This window comes from Chelonia mydas, chromosome 4, assembly GCF_015237465.2.
Source record: "Chelonia mydas isolate rCheMyd1 chromosome 4, rCheMyd1.pri.v2, whole genome shotgun sequence".
Classification (NCBI taxonomy): Eukaryota; Metazoa; Chordata; order Testudines; family Cheloniidae; genus Chelonia; species Chelonia mydas.
In genome coordinates, this window is record NC_057852.1 from 122203324 (window position 1) to 122218201 (window position 14878).

General features: G+C 44.4%; 1 protein-coding gene across 2 annotated transcripts in view; it reads right to left on the bottom strand.

Annotated features, from left to right (window-relative positions):
• Positions 1 to 14878, bottom strand: part of CFAP99 (cilia and flagella associated protein 99) — a 118643-nt gene that overhangs the window by 1258 nt on the left and 102507 nt on the right. For both annotated transcript variants that reach the window (XM_037898211.2, XM_037898212.2), the window contains one exon: positions 5139 to 5319. In XM_037898211.2, the coding sequence (XP_037754139.1) occupies positions 5139 to 5319 (181 nt within the window). The remainder of the gene's footprint in view (positions 1 to 5138; positions 5320 to 14878) is intronic.

Below are 14878 nucleotides of genomic sequence, written 5' to 3' on the forward strand. Positions count from 1 at the left end.
CTGGAGCCCAAAGCCCCGCGGCCAGGGGATGGAGACCAAAGCCCTGCGTCTGGAACCCCAAATACCATGGCTGAAGCCTGCCGCCCAACGTCCAAGAGCTGAAGCCAGAAGCCCGAGCCCCACTGCCCCTTCCCTTGGAAAGGGGGGAACTCACACTGGCTGCTTGCTACTCTGGTTTTTCTGGCCCCTGATAGGGGCAGGGCGCAAACCCTACTGTTGGCCCCAGGGAAGGGGGCGAATGCTTTGCCTCCCCCTCCAATCACTGCCCAGGAGGCTGTGGCCACAAAAAAAAAAAAATCCTGGTGGCCACATTTGAGAAACGCTGACTAGATTGAGCACAGATATAACACTGTACAAAATCTTAGGCCAAGACAAAACCAAACTACATTTGAATTGTTATGCTCCTTTGTCTCTTTCTTATGTTACCTCCCTCTCAGAAGTTTATCCTGGTAGTCCTATTTCAATACTCAGATGCGTACATCTATCTCCTATATCAAACTTTACAGTGTTCTGATTCAACAGTTAGATTCACAAAGACAGTATTCCAGAAAAGCCCAGCACAGACAGACAAAGTGACGTTATCATCTAATTGCCACCAACAACGCTAGAACAACTTCTCTCTTTTACAACACATTTGTCTTCAGTTTTCTAAAGTGATTTATACATTCTATTTTGTTATTAATTTAAAAGTGTTAAAAATATGTGTGTGGAGCAAATTCTGCCCTCATTCACACGTGCACAAACCCACTGAGTTCAAAGTGCTTACATAGGTGTAAGTGAGGCCAAAATTTGGTCCTGGCACTTCAACACCAAGAGGGGATCTTCTACTTTCAGTGTATTCAGGAACAGAGAGATAAGGCACCAAAAAGGTGGGCAGTACAAATGGCATGCAGGGTGGACTATGTTGGAGTTATGGCACAGAAAGAGGGCTTACTATCCTGTGCCGGACATACTGGACCACTTTCTGCTCTTAATTAAATGCATACAACACAATTGGACTAAATGGGTGCGGGATGTAAGAATTTGCTTTGTTCTCTGAAATAAAACTTGGCCAGAGCTGTGTAGACCCAAGCAGCAATGATGGGGACTAGAGCAAACCTAATATCTTCTGCTAACCTGTGTTTTTTTTATACTTTATATTGAATTAAAAAGTGATTTTTACAGCTATGTGCCTTAGGAGTTGAGTGGAAGGAAGAGGAAGAGGACTAGCATCTTGTGATATTTAAAGTGTAAAGTTAAACAAAACAAAAGAGTAGAACTTCACAACAGTTATGGAACTCTTATGCTTCAAATGATAGCTGCATTTACAGTCATATTCTAGCATTATACTGTCAAGGATCCTATCTATAGGTTTCTAATTCTTTTCTATTTATTTCAAAATGTGTCTTACTCTTTGTAGTGATTTGAATATTTTTATTACACTGCAGTTTTTCTTTGAGGCCTCTAATTATTGCATCTGCACTTCTGTAGGCCTGGATTCAGCAAAGGATTGAAGCATGTGTTTAAGGCCTCTATTCGGGAAAGCACCCCTATTTAGGGCACACTTAAATACTCTCCTGAATAAAGCCCCAAATACTTTTCTTTGCTGAAAAGGGATGGACTTAAGTATGTGCTTAAAGTTAAGCAAATGCTTAAGTGTTTTACAGGATTTGTCCCTTAAATGGAGATTCTGAAGCTGCAGTAAGCAATCCTGTGAAAGGCTTATATCAGCGGTTCTCAAACTGTGGGTCGGGACCCCAAAGTGGGTTGCAACCCCATTTTAATGGGGGTCATCAGGGCTGGCATTAGACTTGCTTGGGTGTGGAGCCAAAGCCCGAGCCCCACCACCCGGGGTTGTGTAGTAATTTTCGTTGTCAGAAGGGGGTCACAGTGCAATGAAGTTTGAGAACCCCTGGTTTACATTATTGTACACCTCTACCCCGATATAACGCAACCTGATATAACGCGGGTTCGCATACAACGTGGTAAAGCTGCCAGGCCGGGCCGGGGCCGAGGGGTTGGCAGGGCTGGCTCTACTGTTTTTGCCGCCCCAAGCAGGACAACTGAAGACAGAAGCTGCCACCGAATTGCCGCTGCCGCGGAAAGACGAATGCCGCCCTGATGGCACACGGACTGCCTCCCCTTTCACAGTGCTGCCCCAAGCACCTGCTTGGAATGCTGGTGCCTGGAGCCGGCCCTGGGGGTTGGATAAGGGGCAGAGGGTCTCGGGGGCGGTCAAGGGCTCCCCTCCCCAGGGTCTGGGAGGCAGGAGCTATAGGGGGCACTTTTGGGGGCCCCACAGTCCCAGAGTGGCCCGGGAGATTAGCGGAGGGCTGGGAGCAGCCCGCTCTGCTTCCCTCGCCCCGGCCCCAGCCGTGTCGCTCGGGGGAGGGAGCTTGGGGGAAGGGATCTCCCCGCACTCACCGGCAGCAGCGGAAGCAGAGCAGCCCAGTCCCAGACCGCTCCACTCTGCCAGCTCCCAGCCACATAGAATCATAGAATATCAGGGTTGGAAGGGACCTCAGGAAGTCATCTAGTCCAACCCCCTGCTCAAAGCAGGACCAATCCCCAGCTAAATCATCCCAGCCAGGGCTTTGTCAAGCTTGATCTTAAAAACCTCAAAGGAAGGAGATTCCACCATCTCCCTAGGTAACGCATTCCAGTGTTTCACCACCCTCCTAGTGAAAATGTTTTTCCTAATACCCAACCTAAACCTCCCCCACTGCAACTTGAGACCATTACTCCTTGTTCTGTCATCAGCTACCACTGAGAACAGTCTAGATCCATCCTCTTTGAAACCCCCTTTCAGATACTTGAATGCAGCTATCAAATCCCCCCTCATTCTTCTCTTCCGCAGACTAAACAATCCCAGTTCCCTCAGGCCTCTCCTCATAAGTCATGTGTTCCAGTCCCCTAATCATTTTTGTTGCCCTCCGCTGGACTCTTTCCAATTTTTCCACATCCTTCTTGTAGTGTGGGGCCCAAAACTGGACACAGAACTCCAGATGAGGCCTCACCAATGTCGAACAGAGGGGAATGATCACGTCCCTCGATCTGCTGGCAATGCCCTCACATATACATCCCAAAATGCCATTGGCCTTCTTGGCAACAAGGGCACACTGTTGACTCATATCCAGCTTCTCGTCCACTGAAACCCCTCGGTCCTTTTCTGTCGAACTGCTGCCGAGCCATTCGGTCCCTAGTCTGTAGCGGTGCATGGGATTCTTCCGTCCTAAGTGCAGGACTCTGCACTTGTCCTTGTTGAACCTCATCAGATTTCTTTTGGCCTAATCCTCTAATTTGTCTAGGTCCCTCTGTATCCTATCCCTACCCTCCAGCGTATCTACCTCTCCTCCCAGTTTAGTGTCATCTGCAAACTTGCTGAGGGTGCAATCCACACCATCCTCCAGATCATTTATGAAGATATTGAACAAAACCAGCCCGAGGACCGACCCTTGGGGCACTCCACTTGATACCAGCTGCCAACTAGACATGGAGCCATTGATCACTACCCATTGAGCCCGACAATCTAGCCAACTTTCTATCCACCTTATAGTCCATTCATCCAGCCCAGTGCTCCACTTCCCGCTGCAGGTGAGTGCGGGACCTTTCCCCAACTCCCCCCCACCCCCCAGCGAAACGGCTGGGGCTGGGGCAAGGAAAGCAGAGCGGGCTGGGACCACGTCGCTCTGCTTCCCACTGTCAGTGAGTGTGGAGGGCGTCCTTTCCCCAACCTCCCCGCACTCACCGGCGGCGGGAAGCGGAGTGGAGCGGGCTGGGGCCACGTTGCTCCACTTCCTGCTGCTGCTGGTGAGTGCCTGTCGGGGGGTGGGGGTTGTGGATAGGGGTCAGAGCAGTCAGGAGACAGGGAGCAGTGGGGTTGGGTAGGATGTGGGGTCCTGGGGGTGATTAGGGACGGGGATCTCTGGAGGAGGCAGTAAGGGAACAAGGAACGAGGGGGGGAGGGGGCCAAAGCAAGTTCAATACAATGCGGTCTCACCTATAACGCGGTGAGATTTTTTGTCTCCTGAGGACTGCGTTATATTGGGGTAGAGGTGTACTATTTATATCTGAAAAATACAGCTTTCCCCTAGGCTGTGAATTCATCTCTGCCAAGTCTCCTAACAAAATAGGCTATAGTTATTATTTCAACAGATAGGAAGATTAGAGATAAATGGGCCAATCACAAGTTCACGGCAACTGCACCTGTATTTCCCCTTTGTGGTCCCTCAAGGGTACCCCTCTAGGTTCCCGGTTCCCCAGCAATCACCTCTGTTGGGTAGACACTCACATCTCTATCCCACCAAACCAAGATTTTTCCAGGCTGCACAGTTCCCTGTCTACACGAAGTGATATTCCCCACAAGCCAGACTGCCTAAATAGGTGAGCATCTATGCTTTGGTTTCTCTCCAGAGGCTATGAACAAGGTAATGGACTGCAGTTATAAGTTAGCACACAGCTCTTTAGAAGCAAGCACATTTATTTTTAAGGGAAAAGCATTACAGAGAAAACATATTAACAACAATAAAAGAACCTATGTGCAAGCCAGAAAGTGCACCTGAAGTTACCCCAACTCCAACCTCGGGGTCCGGTAGGTGTCAGTCCTACAAAATCCACAATTGGTTTTCCCCCATGATTACAAGTTCATAACTGTCTCAGTGTCAAAATCAGAATAACCATGAATAGTTCAGTCTTTCCTTATTCTGCATGGACCTTTGATCTGGGCCTCCTGTAACAGGTGATCAACAGACAATGCCCCCTCCTCAGGGTGCAGCTTCAAAAGTCTGAGTTTCTGCATAACTGAAGCTGGGGAATTTGCATTCACCTCCCCCTAGGTATTCCCCAGGAAAACCACTTACCACTATTTGTTCCTAAAGTCCATTCTTGTCTGGCACATTATTCAAAATAGTCCTTTGTAACCCCAAGTCTCACAACCATTACATCTCTCCCCTTGAGAAGTTACATACAATTCTGGCCCACAACAAGAAATAAACCATTCATTTAATACAGTGGACCCCAAAGATACTTAACTTAATTCAATAAGGTCTCCCAAGAATATTGCAAGAAATTGCCACATCTGTCACACTTCCATTGTGCTAATTGAAACTTTTAAAAAAAGATCCCATTATGACTATTTATTGTAAAACTTATTTACTTACTTCATATGACTCCCAAGATCTCCCTGGCCCTGCACCATCTTTCTGGGGTGTAATCTTTAAGATTTCAGCTTGCTTTTTACGCTCCATAGTTTTCTCTATAATCTTTTTCTGCAGATCTAAAACACGTTCATCTTTCACAGGTCCTTCAGTTAACCTGGACTTTATTTTCTTCTCTTCCTGCCTGAAAGGTCAAAAATAAAGAAAAAAGGGGGGAAAATAGATGGACAAGATCTACAAAATAAATCCAATCCAGATTATTTAGAATCAAAATATATTACTTTGCAAATCATGAGTTAATGCACCAGCCTTTTTCCTCTGGTGACCAGTTAGATTCAAATCAGGTTTATATTATATGAGGAAATGAATGTGGTGTTCTCAGCTTGATTCCTGTTGTTCACATAATACCACTAACCAATATGAAACAATTCAGCATAATCTGAAGTCCCTTCTCAGTGGATGCAAGGACTATAATATAATATGTCTATATTGCAGCTGGGGTGTGTGAATGGCAGCTTGTGTAGACGTACCCATGCTAGCTGTACGGTAGCTAGCTTGCTAAAAATAGAGGCGAGGACACCGTAGTACAGTCTTCAGTACATGGTACATACTGATGTGTACAGCCAGTACTGAAGCCTGAGCCACAGAGTCCTCACTTCTATTTTTAGTACACTAGCTAGAGTATGGCTAGTGTGGATACATCTACAGAAGCTTCCATTCACACCCTCACTGTAATGTAGATGCACCTAGGGCAGTGGTCCACAAACTTTTTATCTCAGCCCCCACTATCCCCTTTCCACACTCCACCCGTGGCCCGCTGGAGCTGGGGTTGGGAGCATGGCTGCGGCTCTGAAAGCGGGGGACATGGACAGGTGTAAGGGGGCCGAGGCTGGGGCCATAGTTTGGAGCAGGGCTGGGAGCAGAGCCTTGTCCAGGGGCCAAGGCTGGGAGTCGGGCCCTGGCATGGGGCTGAGAGCAGAGCCCTGGGTGCAGGGCCAGCAACTGGGGCCGGGGCCAGGAGCAGAACTGGATGGTGCTCCCACCCCACCCCCCGTGGGGGCTAGCCAAGGCCCCAGCTGCACCCCCTGCAAACATTCCTCTGTGTCCCCCTGGGGGGGGGTTGCACCCCACAGTTTGGGGACCTCTGAGATAGGGTGACCAGATAGCAAGTTTGAAAAATCAGGACAGAGGGTGGGGGTAAAAGGCACCTATATAAGACAAATATCGGGATTGTCTTTATAAAATCGGGACATCTGGTTAACCTAGATGTACCCTAATGGTGTAGAAGAGACAATGTAGCACTAAAGTAACAAACAAGAGAGTGGAAGAAATGCTGGAGTACCTACTTTATTTTACACTCTCCTGCTGTTCCCCCCCCCCCGCTACCTCTACTCTGCTACCCCCTTGGAGTGTAAGTTGTATCCGTTTATGCTCACTTAGGGCTTGTCTATATGAACACGTAGTTCACAGTGAGCAGAAGTGTAAACCTATCTTGCCCTAGCTTGCATACTGAAGCTACATCTACACTTACTGGTAGAGTGGTATTGCTGTGATCAGTGCAGCGGTGTTGATTTAGCGGCTCTAGTGAAGACCCACTAAATCGATCTCAGAGTACTTCCGGTCAACTCTGGTACTCCAGCTTCCTGAGAAGCGTAAGGGAAGTCATCTCCCATCACCACAGCATGGTACAGGCACCGCAGTAAGTTGACCTAAGCTATGTCAACTTCAGTTACGTTATTCACATAACTGGAGTAGCATAACAGGTCGACTTACCCCAATAGTATAGACAAGGCCTAACTGTCCATCTGAACTGCTGCTGGGAACTAAACATTTCCTGGTGCACTTTAATCTACTCTTGTTTCAAAACTAAATGTTTATATAGACAAGTCCTTACTTCCTATAACCTCAACTTATTAACACCCCTTGTTGGATAGGCTACGCCAACTTACATTCATTTACCCACTTACTGACATGTAACTTGCACGTCTATTTACATCACCTTTGAATTTGGCTCAGTGACTAGCTTCATATCACAGTATTAAGATCACATTCTGGACAGTTATACCTTTCAGGTAAAATTCAAACCTCAAGTAAGAAGTTGGAACTCTACTGAAGCTAATGGCATCACAACTGCTTATACTAGGTTTGATCTGGCCCTTTCTCTCACTTGATAGGGCTAATGGAACTTGTTTGTGATGATCACAGGTACACTTAATTGTTGAACACTGAGTTTTGTAAAAGGATTTATGAGGTACAGTATTTCTCAAATGGTTTTTCTGAAAATTTGAACAAAATTCCTATTTATCTGTCTAAGGCAGGGTGTGGGTTGGTGCTCTGCTTGGCTAATAGCAATTGTACCTGTTACTCCGAGTGTGGCAGGCCAAATTTCAAAAAAGGGCCACACCTGTGGAGAAGTTTAATACAATATAAAAAATATCCCCCCCACGGTTCTTATTCTTCAGTCTTTTTAGTGTAACCCAGACTCTTTCAAGAGCTAGGGTCATTAAGAACATAAGAATGGCCATACTGGGTCCGACCAAAGGTCCATCCAGCCCAGTATCCTGTCTACCAACAGTGGCCAATGCCAGGTGCCCCAAAGGGAGTGAACCTAACAGGTAATGATCAAGTGATCTCTTTCCTACCATCCATCTCCACCCTCTGACAGACAGAGGCTAGGGACACCATTCCTTACCCATCCTGGCTAATAGCCATTAATGGACTTAACCTCCATGAATTTATCCAGTTCTCTTTTAAACCCTGTTATAGTCCTAGCCTTCACAACCTCCTCAGGCAAGGAGTTCCACAGGTTGACTGTGCGCTGTGTGAAAAAGAACTTCCTTTTATTTGTTTTAAACCTGCTGCCCATTAATTTCATTTGGTGGCCCCTAGTTCTTATATTATGGGAACAAGTAAATAACTTTTCCTTATTCACTTTCTCCACACCACTCATGATTTTATATACCTCTATCATATCCCCCTTTAGTCTCCTCTTTTCCAAGCTGAAAAGTCCTAGCCTCTTTAATCTCTCCTCATATGGGACCCGTTCCATACCCCTAATCATTTTAGTTGCCCTTTTCTGAACCTTTTCTAATGCCAGTAGATCTTTTTTGAGATGAGGGGACCACATCTGTACGCAGTATTCAAGATGTGGGTGTACCGTGCATTTATATAAGGGCAATAAGATACTCTCTGTCTTATTCTCTATCCCTTTTTTAATGATTCCTAACATCCAGTTTGCTTTTTTGACTGCTGCTGCACACTGCGTGGACGTCTTCAGAGAACTATCCACGATGACTCCAAGATCTTTCTCATGATTAGCTGAAGCTAAATTAGTCCCCATCATATTGTATGTATAGTTTGGGTTATTTTTTCCAATGTGCATTACTTTACATTTATCCACACTAAATTTCATTTGCCATTTTGTTGCCCAATCACTTAGTTTTGTGAGATCTTTTTGAAGTTCTTCACAGTCTGCTTTGGTCTTAACTATCTTGAGCAGTTTAGTATCATCTGCAAAGTGTGCCACCTCACTGTTTACCCCTTTCTCCAGATCATTTATGAATAAGTTGAATAGGATTGGTCCTAGGACTGACCCTTGGGGAACACCATTAGTTACCCCTCTCCATTCTGAAAATTTACCATTTATTCCTACCCTTTGTTCCCTGTCTTTTAACCAGTTCTCAATCCATGAAAGGATCTTCCCTCTTATCCCATGACAACTTAATTTACATAAGAGCCTTTGGTAAATTAAGTTGTCAAATAAAGATAAGTTCTCCTTCTCAGGGGTGCTTTTGCCCCAGGCTCTGAGATCACTTCATCACCACAGAAGGTCTATGTCAAAGCCCTTAGAGATTCAGACACTCCCCATCCCTCAGAGAGGCTGTTTTTGGCCATCCTGTTCTCTTCAAGTCTCTTGTTATTCAAAGGGCAGGAAGCGCCTTGTAAAGCCAGTCCCTTTTATAGCAGGTATTCCTGGGGATCGGGACTACAGGCTCAGCAGTTCTCAAGAACTGAATGAAAAGGAGCTTTGACCCAACCGATGCTTTGAAATTCAATCTTGGCCATAAATAAGGGCAGCCATTTAGATGTGCTTCCCACACTTGTAGCTGCCTTCTGGAGACTCTCCCTGAACTGCCATATTTCTTGCTCTAAAAACTATACCTGGTCTTGGGGTAAGGAATGAAGTAATGACCACAACTCTACCACCAAGATGGCCCAGTGCTTGGATGAGATCAGCTTATGAATGAAGAATAGCTTGCTGAAGCGGAACCTGAGCAAAACAGAGGTAACACTGGTGGGCAGAGGAAAGTATTTTTAAGAGCTTGTAGCCACGGTGCATCCTTCTTTGGTTGAAGATTCACATTCATAATTGGTCAATTCAATCTGTAGTCTCTTGGATTCCTTGCTGATGCAGAGCTCTTGCATAGCAACAGCTGTGAGTAAAAAAGGACAGAGTCTTTCTGCCATCTCCAGCTGGCTAGAAGACTCTGTCCCATCCTGGTGGATGAAGACCTGGACTGAGTTATTCATACCTTTGTCACCTCTCGGCTGGACTACAGCAACATGATATAACTGGGCATAAAACATTCAGCACTTATGAAACACCCAGTTGTTCAGAACACTGCAGTGCAATTCCTCAGCAACACAGGCTACCACGAGCACATCACACATGTCTTCTACTCTTTACACTGGCTTTCCATAGAATGTCTAATCAAGTTCAAGATCTTGGTCCTTATCTTCACAGTGCTCCATGGCCTGGGCCCAGGGTATTTAAAAGACCTTGTAAAGCTCCAGAACAAAGACCATGGTCAATGACTCTGCCTCTCTGGCACAATGGAACTCTCTACAATAAGAGTAAAGCTCACATGTTTGGCATGCAGAACTTTCTCCGTGGGCGGTCCACGACTGTGGAATGAGCTCCCCCAAGAATTAAGAACCATCACAGTCCGCACCACTTTCCATTTCAAGTACAAGGCACATTTCTTAGATCTTGCCTTCTTTAACATGAACACAGAACAACAGGTATATGTATTAAAAAACCCATAATAATAAAATGAGAAACCTTATGAAAACAAGACACTCCACTGTACATGCCTTTCCCTCTGGAGAGAGGATGAGAGAACAAACAACACATGGCAGATGTATCGTCATGTTGCTTAATGCACCATTGGAAAGTGCTCAGACACGACAGTGATAAGCGTGGCATAAAAACCTATACAGAATAGAATAATGCTTCTTCTGCCAGACTTAAAGGGCTGATACATCCCTGTTACTATGGGTTAAATGTCTGATATGATTCTAAAACTTATGCTCTAACATTTAACTTATATGAAAATGGGTTATTTCTATTTTCATGGTAATGAGGCATTCTTTCCCAAAAGATGCTGAAAACATGCTAATTAGTTTTTAGTTAAACACTTGATGATCAAACAGTCAGTGGGATTGAGCAACAAACTTTTCATTATATGCAAATCAATGTTCTCGTAAACACAGACACAGGAGAAGCAGCAAAAATCTAACGTTATGGAGTTCTGGTAGCTACTTCACAGTTAGGGTTAAAAACAGTTGCCCATTACAAGCAATTCCTCCCCACTATCCCATCATGCCCCAAAAAAGCCAGTCCCTGGAAATGTCACATCTCATGCTAAGGTAGACTATTTCTGGAAGGCTTGGGAAAAAAATCACAAAAGGAGGTTTAAAGTGTGGGAGTTTGTCACAGGGGGTACAGACCTTCTGGGACCCAGAGGAAGAGAGCCCAAATGGTCATGGTTCTCCCAGGCCATAGTGTGATGTTGCACTCTATATGTTTTATGGAAATATGATTATGAGTGTAAATATGATGTAACTGGAATATGCTTTTTACAAAAGGTCTCTTGTAAGATATCATTACAAAGCTTATAATCTAGTGTTCATCCTATTTGTATGTATGTATCATTCTTGTATCTGAAGCTAGAAATATGAAGCATAACTCTGAAGTCCTATTGTAATTATGCAAAGTGTGGGTCATTAATGGTGGTTTGGAAGTTTGATGGCTCCCACTGACTGGGACAATTGCTTGTAAATGGCTCTGTTTACTTGCAAACCTCCCAGGATACGTGGGGGCCAGCCTTGGAAGAATGAAGAATGAGGTCTCACAGGACATGTGACCATGTCACATGATGCTGAAATCCATCTTAAACCTGGCGCTTTTCCATTTAGAAGGAGGGGTGGGGATCCATAGAGACAAAGGATTCCCGCCTTGTGCCAAAGCTATAAAAGCGGGTGGAAGAGAATAAAGGAGGGTCCCAGTCATGAGAAAGCCCCTGCTTTTCATCTAAGATGCCTGCTGGAACTAACAAGGACAGTACCAGGGGAAAGGATTGGGCCCAGACTAGGAAGGAGTCTAGTCTGAAAGAAGCTTATTGGAACATCTCTGAGGATGAGATTTACCTGTATTCAGTTTCTTAATGTATTAGGCTTAGATTTGTGTATTTTGCTTTGTTTTGCTTGGTGACTGACTTTGTTCTGTCTGTTATTACTTGAAACCACTTAAATCCTACTTTTTATACTTAATAAAATCACTTGTGTTTATTAATTAACCCAGAATAAGTGATTAGTACCTGGGGGAGCAAACAGCTCTGCATATCTCTCTATCAGTGTTATAGAGGGAGGACAATTTATGAGTTTACCCTGTATATGCTTTATAGAGAGTAAAACGGATTTATTTGGGGTTTGTATCCCACTGGGAACTGGGTGCTGGAGATAGGTAACCTGCTGAGTGGTTTTCAGTTAAAGCCTGCAGCTTTGGGGGTGTGGTTCAGACCTGGGTCTGTGTTGCAGCAGGCTCAACAAGCTGGCAGGGAAAACAGGCTCAGAGGTAATTTCAGCACATCAGGTGACAGTCCCAAGGCAGTCTCTATGACCGGACCTGTCACACATTGTTTTTCTAATAAAGTGAGGTGACATCTGCCTGGAATGGGAAAGTGTAGACCCAGATGAATCCTTTCAGGAGCTCAAAATGCGAGTGTAGTGTAAGTGCACCTGGAGTATATTTAGGGTATGTCTACACTGCACCTGAGAGACAGCCTTACAGCCCGGGTAGACAGATGTGCTCGTTCTGCGCAAGCTAGCGTACTACAAATATCAGTATGGGTGTTGTGGCGCAGGCAGTGGCATGGACTAGCCACCCAAGCTCAGACCCTGGGGGTTGGGTGAGTTGGTCCTCTGGCGGCTAGCGTTTGACACCTCCCATTCCACAATGTCCACACTGCTATTTTTAGCATGTTAGCTCAAGCAGAGCTAGTGTATGTCTGTTCACCCGAGATGTAAGACACACTCCCAGGTGCCTTTTAGACATATCTATACAGGCCATTCTGCTTTTAGGGCTGCTGCTATATGCTCAACATTCCTTAAAGGGGAACTTCAAATGTATGTACTGTTGTTAGTTTATTTTATGATATACACTTTGTTACATAGCAGCCAAAGGAATTGAAGGCTTGAAGGAAGGTCCTTTACTTTTGTACTGGTTTCTAAAATAGAACATCAGAACTCTAGTCCACAAGAAGTTTGGGGTTCCTCCCATTTTTTGGTATAAAAAAGGAGCTTTCTGTCCTTCTATGGATAAGATGTTGTGTCTCTGATCTGCTGGAGTCTCTAAATTATTTCCCTCCCATAGACTTTTTAAGTTTTCCCAACTTTTTGGGGGACCCCAATCAAAATACAGGCGGGAGACAGTTAAGAACCCACCCTGCCTGCACACAGCCAAACTACCCCTATCCCAGATCAGCTGTATGGGGAGAAACAAGATAGGTGAGATAATATCTTTTACTGGACCAACTTCTGTTGGTGGAAGACACAAGCTTTCAAGCTTCACAGAGCTTTTCTTCAGGTCTGGGGAAGGTAACTAGTGTCTGACCTAAACACAAATTGGGACATATTGTTAAGCATAAGGGGTTCACGCATGCTGTCGGAGACCACTTAAAACCAGGTGGGCAATTAAGGGTTAGCAGGCCATGGGCTGCGTTACAAATTGTTGTAATGAGTCATAAAAACAGTGTCTCTGTGGAGTCCATGGTTTTTAGTGTCTAGCAGAGTTATGAAGTTCAGCTCCCAGACTTGTCTCTAGAAGGTGTTGCACAGGTTTCCTTTGAGGATGGGGCCTGGTAGGTCAGATATAGAGTGATCTCTTTGTGAAAAGCGTTCACCCACAGGTGATATGATGTTTTTGTCTTTTATCATTTTTCTATGTGAGTTCATTTGAGAGCATAGTGATAATCTGGTTTCATGCACATAGTTGCTGTTGGGGCATTTGATGCACTGGATGAGGTACACTATTTGTTGTGATTGGCATGTGGAGGACCTATGAATCTTGAAAAGTATGTCATGAGGGGTATGATTGTCACAGCAGTGGAAGTATGTCTGCAGGTTTTGCATCCGTTGTTCTGCCAGGGGCTGGTGGTGCTTTGAGGTGGTATGTCGTGGTGTGTACTAAAACATGCCAATTTATAGTTAGATGCCTGCATTTGAAAATGTGCTTTTTATTTGTGTTATTAAACAATCAAAAACAGATTTAGTTCACAAAATTCAAGGAAACGTTCATGGTTGAGATTTTTCTATATTACAATAAGAATGGAGTGTCTCTTTGGATTTGCTAGCAATTACAGTCTCAGTGACCTGGTGCAATCTGGGACTCTGTATTCACAGAATCTTTTTCTGTCTTTTGCCATGTTATTCCACTTACTTATTTCAGCAGGGAAAATGAATGTACGAATTGTTAGCAGCAATCACTTTAATCTGTAGCAGGGGTCAACACTGACATTTAAGCACACTACATTGTCATGTTGACTGACACTGTGTGATGATGCAAGACATGTAAATGACCAAATTCTGGCTCCCCGCTAAAATAATTAAAGTAATACACATCTAACTGTAGTGGGAAAATTACTGCCATTCATAACAGCAGTTTGCTCATCTGCAATAAATGCTGTGAAACTGTATAATCAAAAAGAAAAGGAGGACTGGTGGCACCTTAGAGACTAACATATTTAGTCTGTAAGGTACCACAAGTCCTCCTTTTCTTTTTGCGGATACAGACTAACACAGCTGCTACTCTGAAACCTGTATAATCAAAGTTCATTGTTGGTGGATTTCCTCCTGCTGTTTGTATGTCTAGTGAAGACTTGAACAGTAGGAATTCAGCAGCTAGATCCTACTTACTACAAACACATATTGAAGAATATATATTTATATATCAAAAAACACTTTCCCAGACAATATTTTGAAGAACCAAAACTTTGCCCCTTCTATGACCAATTGTTTAGCTTTTCTTACTGAGTCTTGGCACAGTCTTCAGTAAAGACAAAGCAAGCAGCTTAGCAGCCACCCATACCATAAATCAAGAAATTCCTGCAAAGAAAATTTCCTGGTGGAACAACAAGGTCATTAATGACTGTGTAAAATCCTTTTACATTGTAATATATCTGTGACCTTAGAAGATACACCAGCCTAGCCTTGTCAAAACTTGTCTAACATTTTTATGAGCCTTAGCCTTCTTTTTGACTACAAGGAGATTTTGTGACATTCACAAAATATTTCTGGATGTATTAGGCAGAATTCTATTGAATGTAAAAAACAGCTGAAACTCCTTTGTTTCCACAAACATGGCTGTGAATTGAAAGGTGATTCCAGGTGATTGTACGCTAATAAGCACATTTTTAGCAGCTGTCTAGCTTTGCTATTGAAATCCCATTTACAGTTTACTTGTA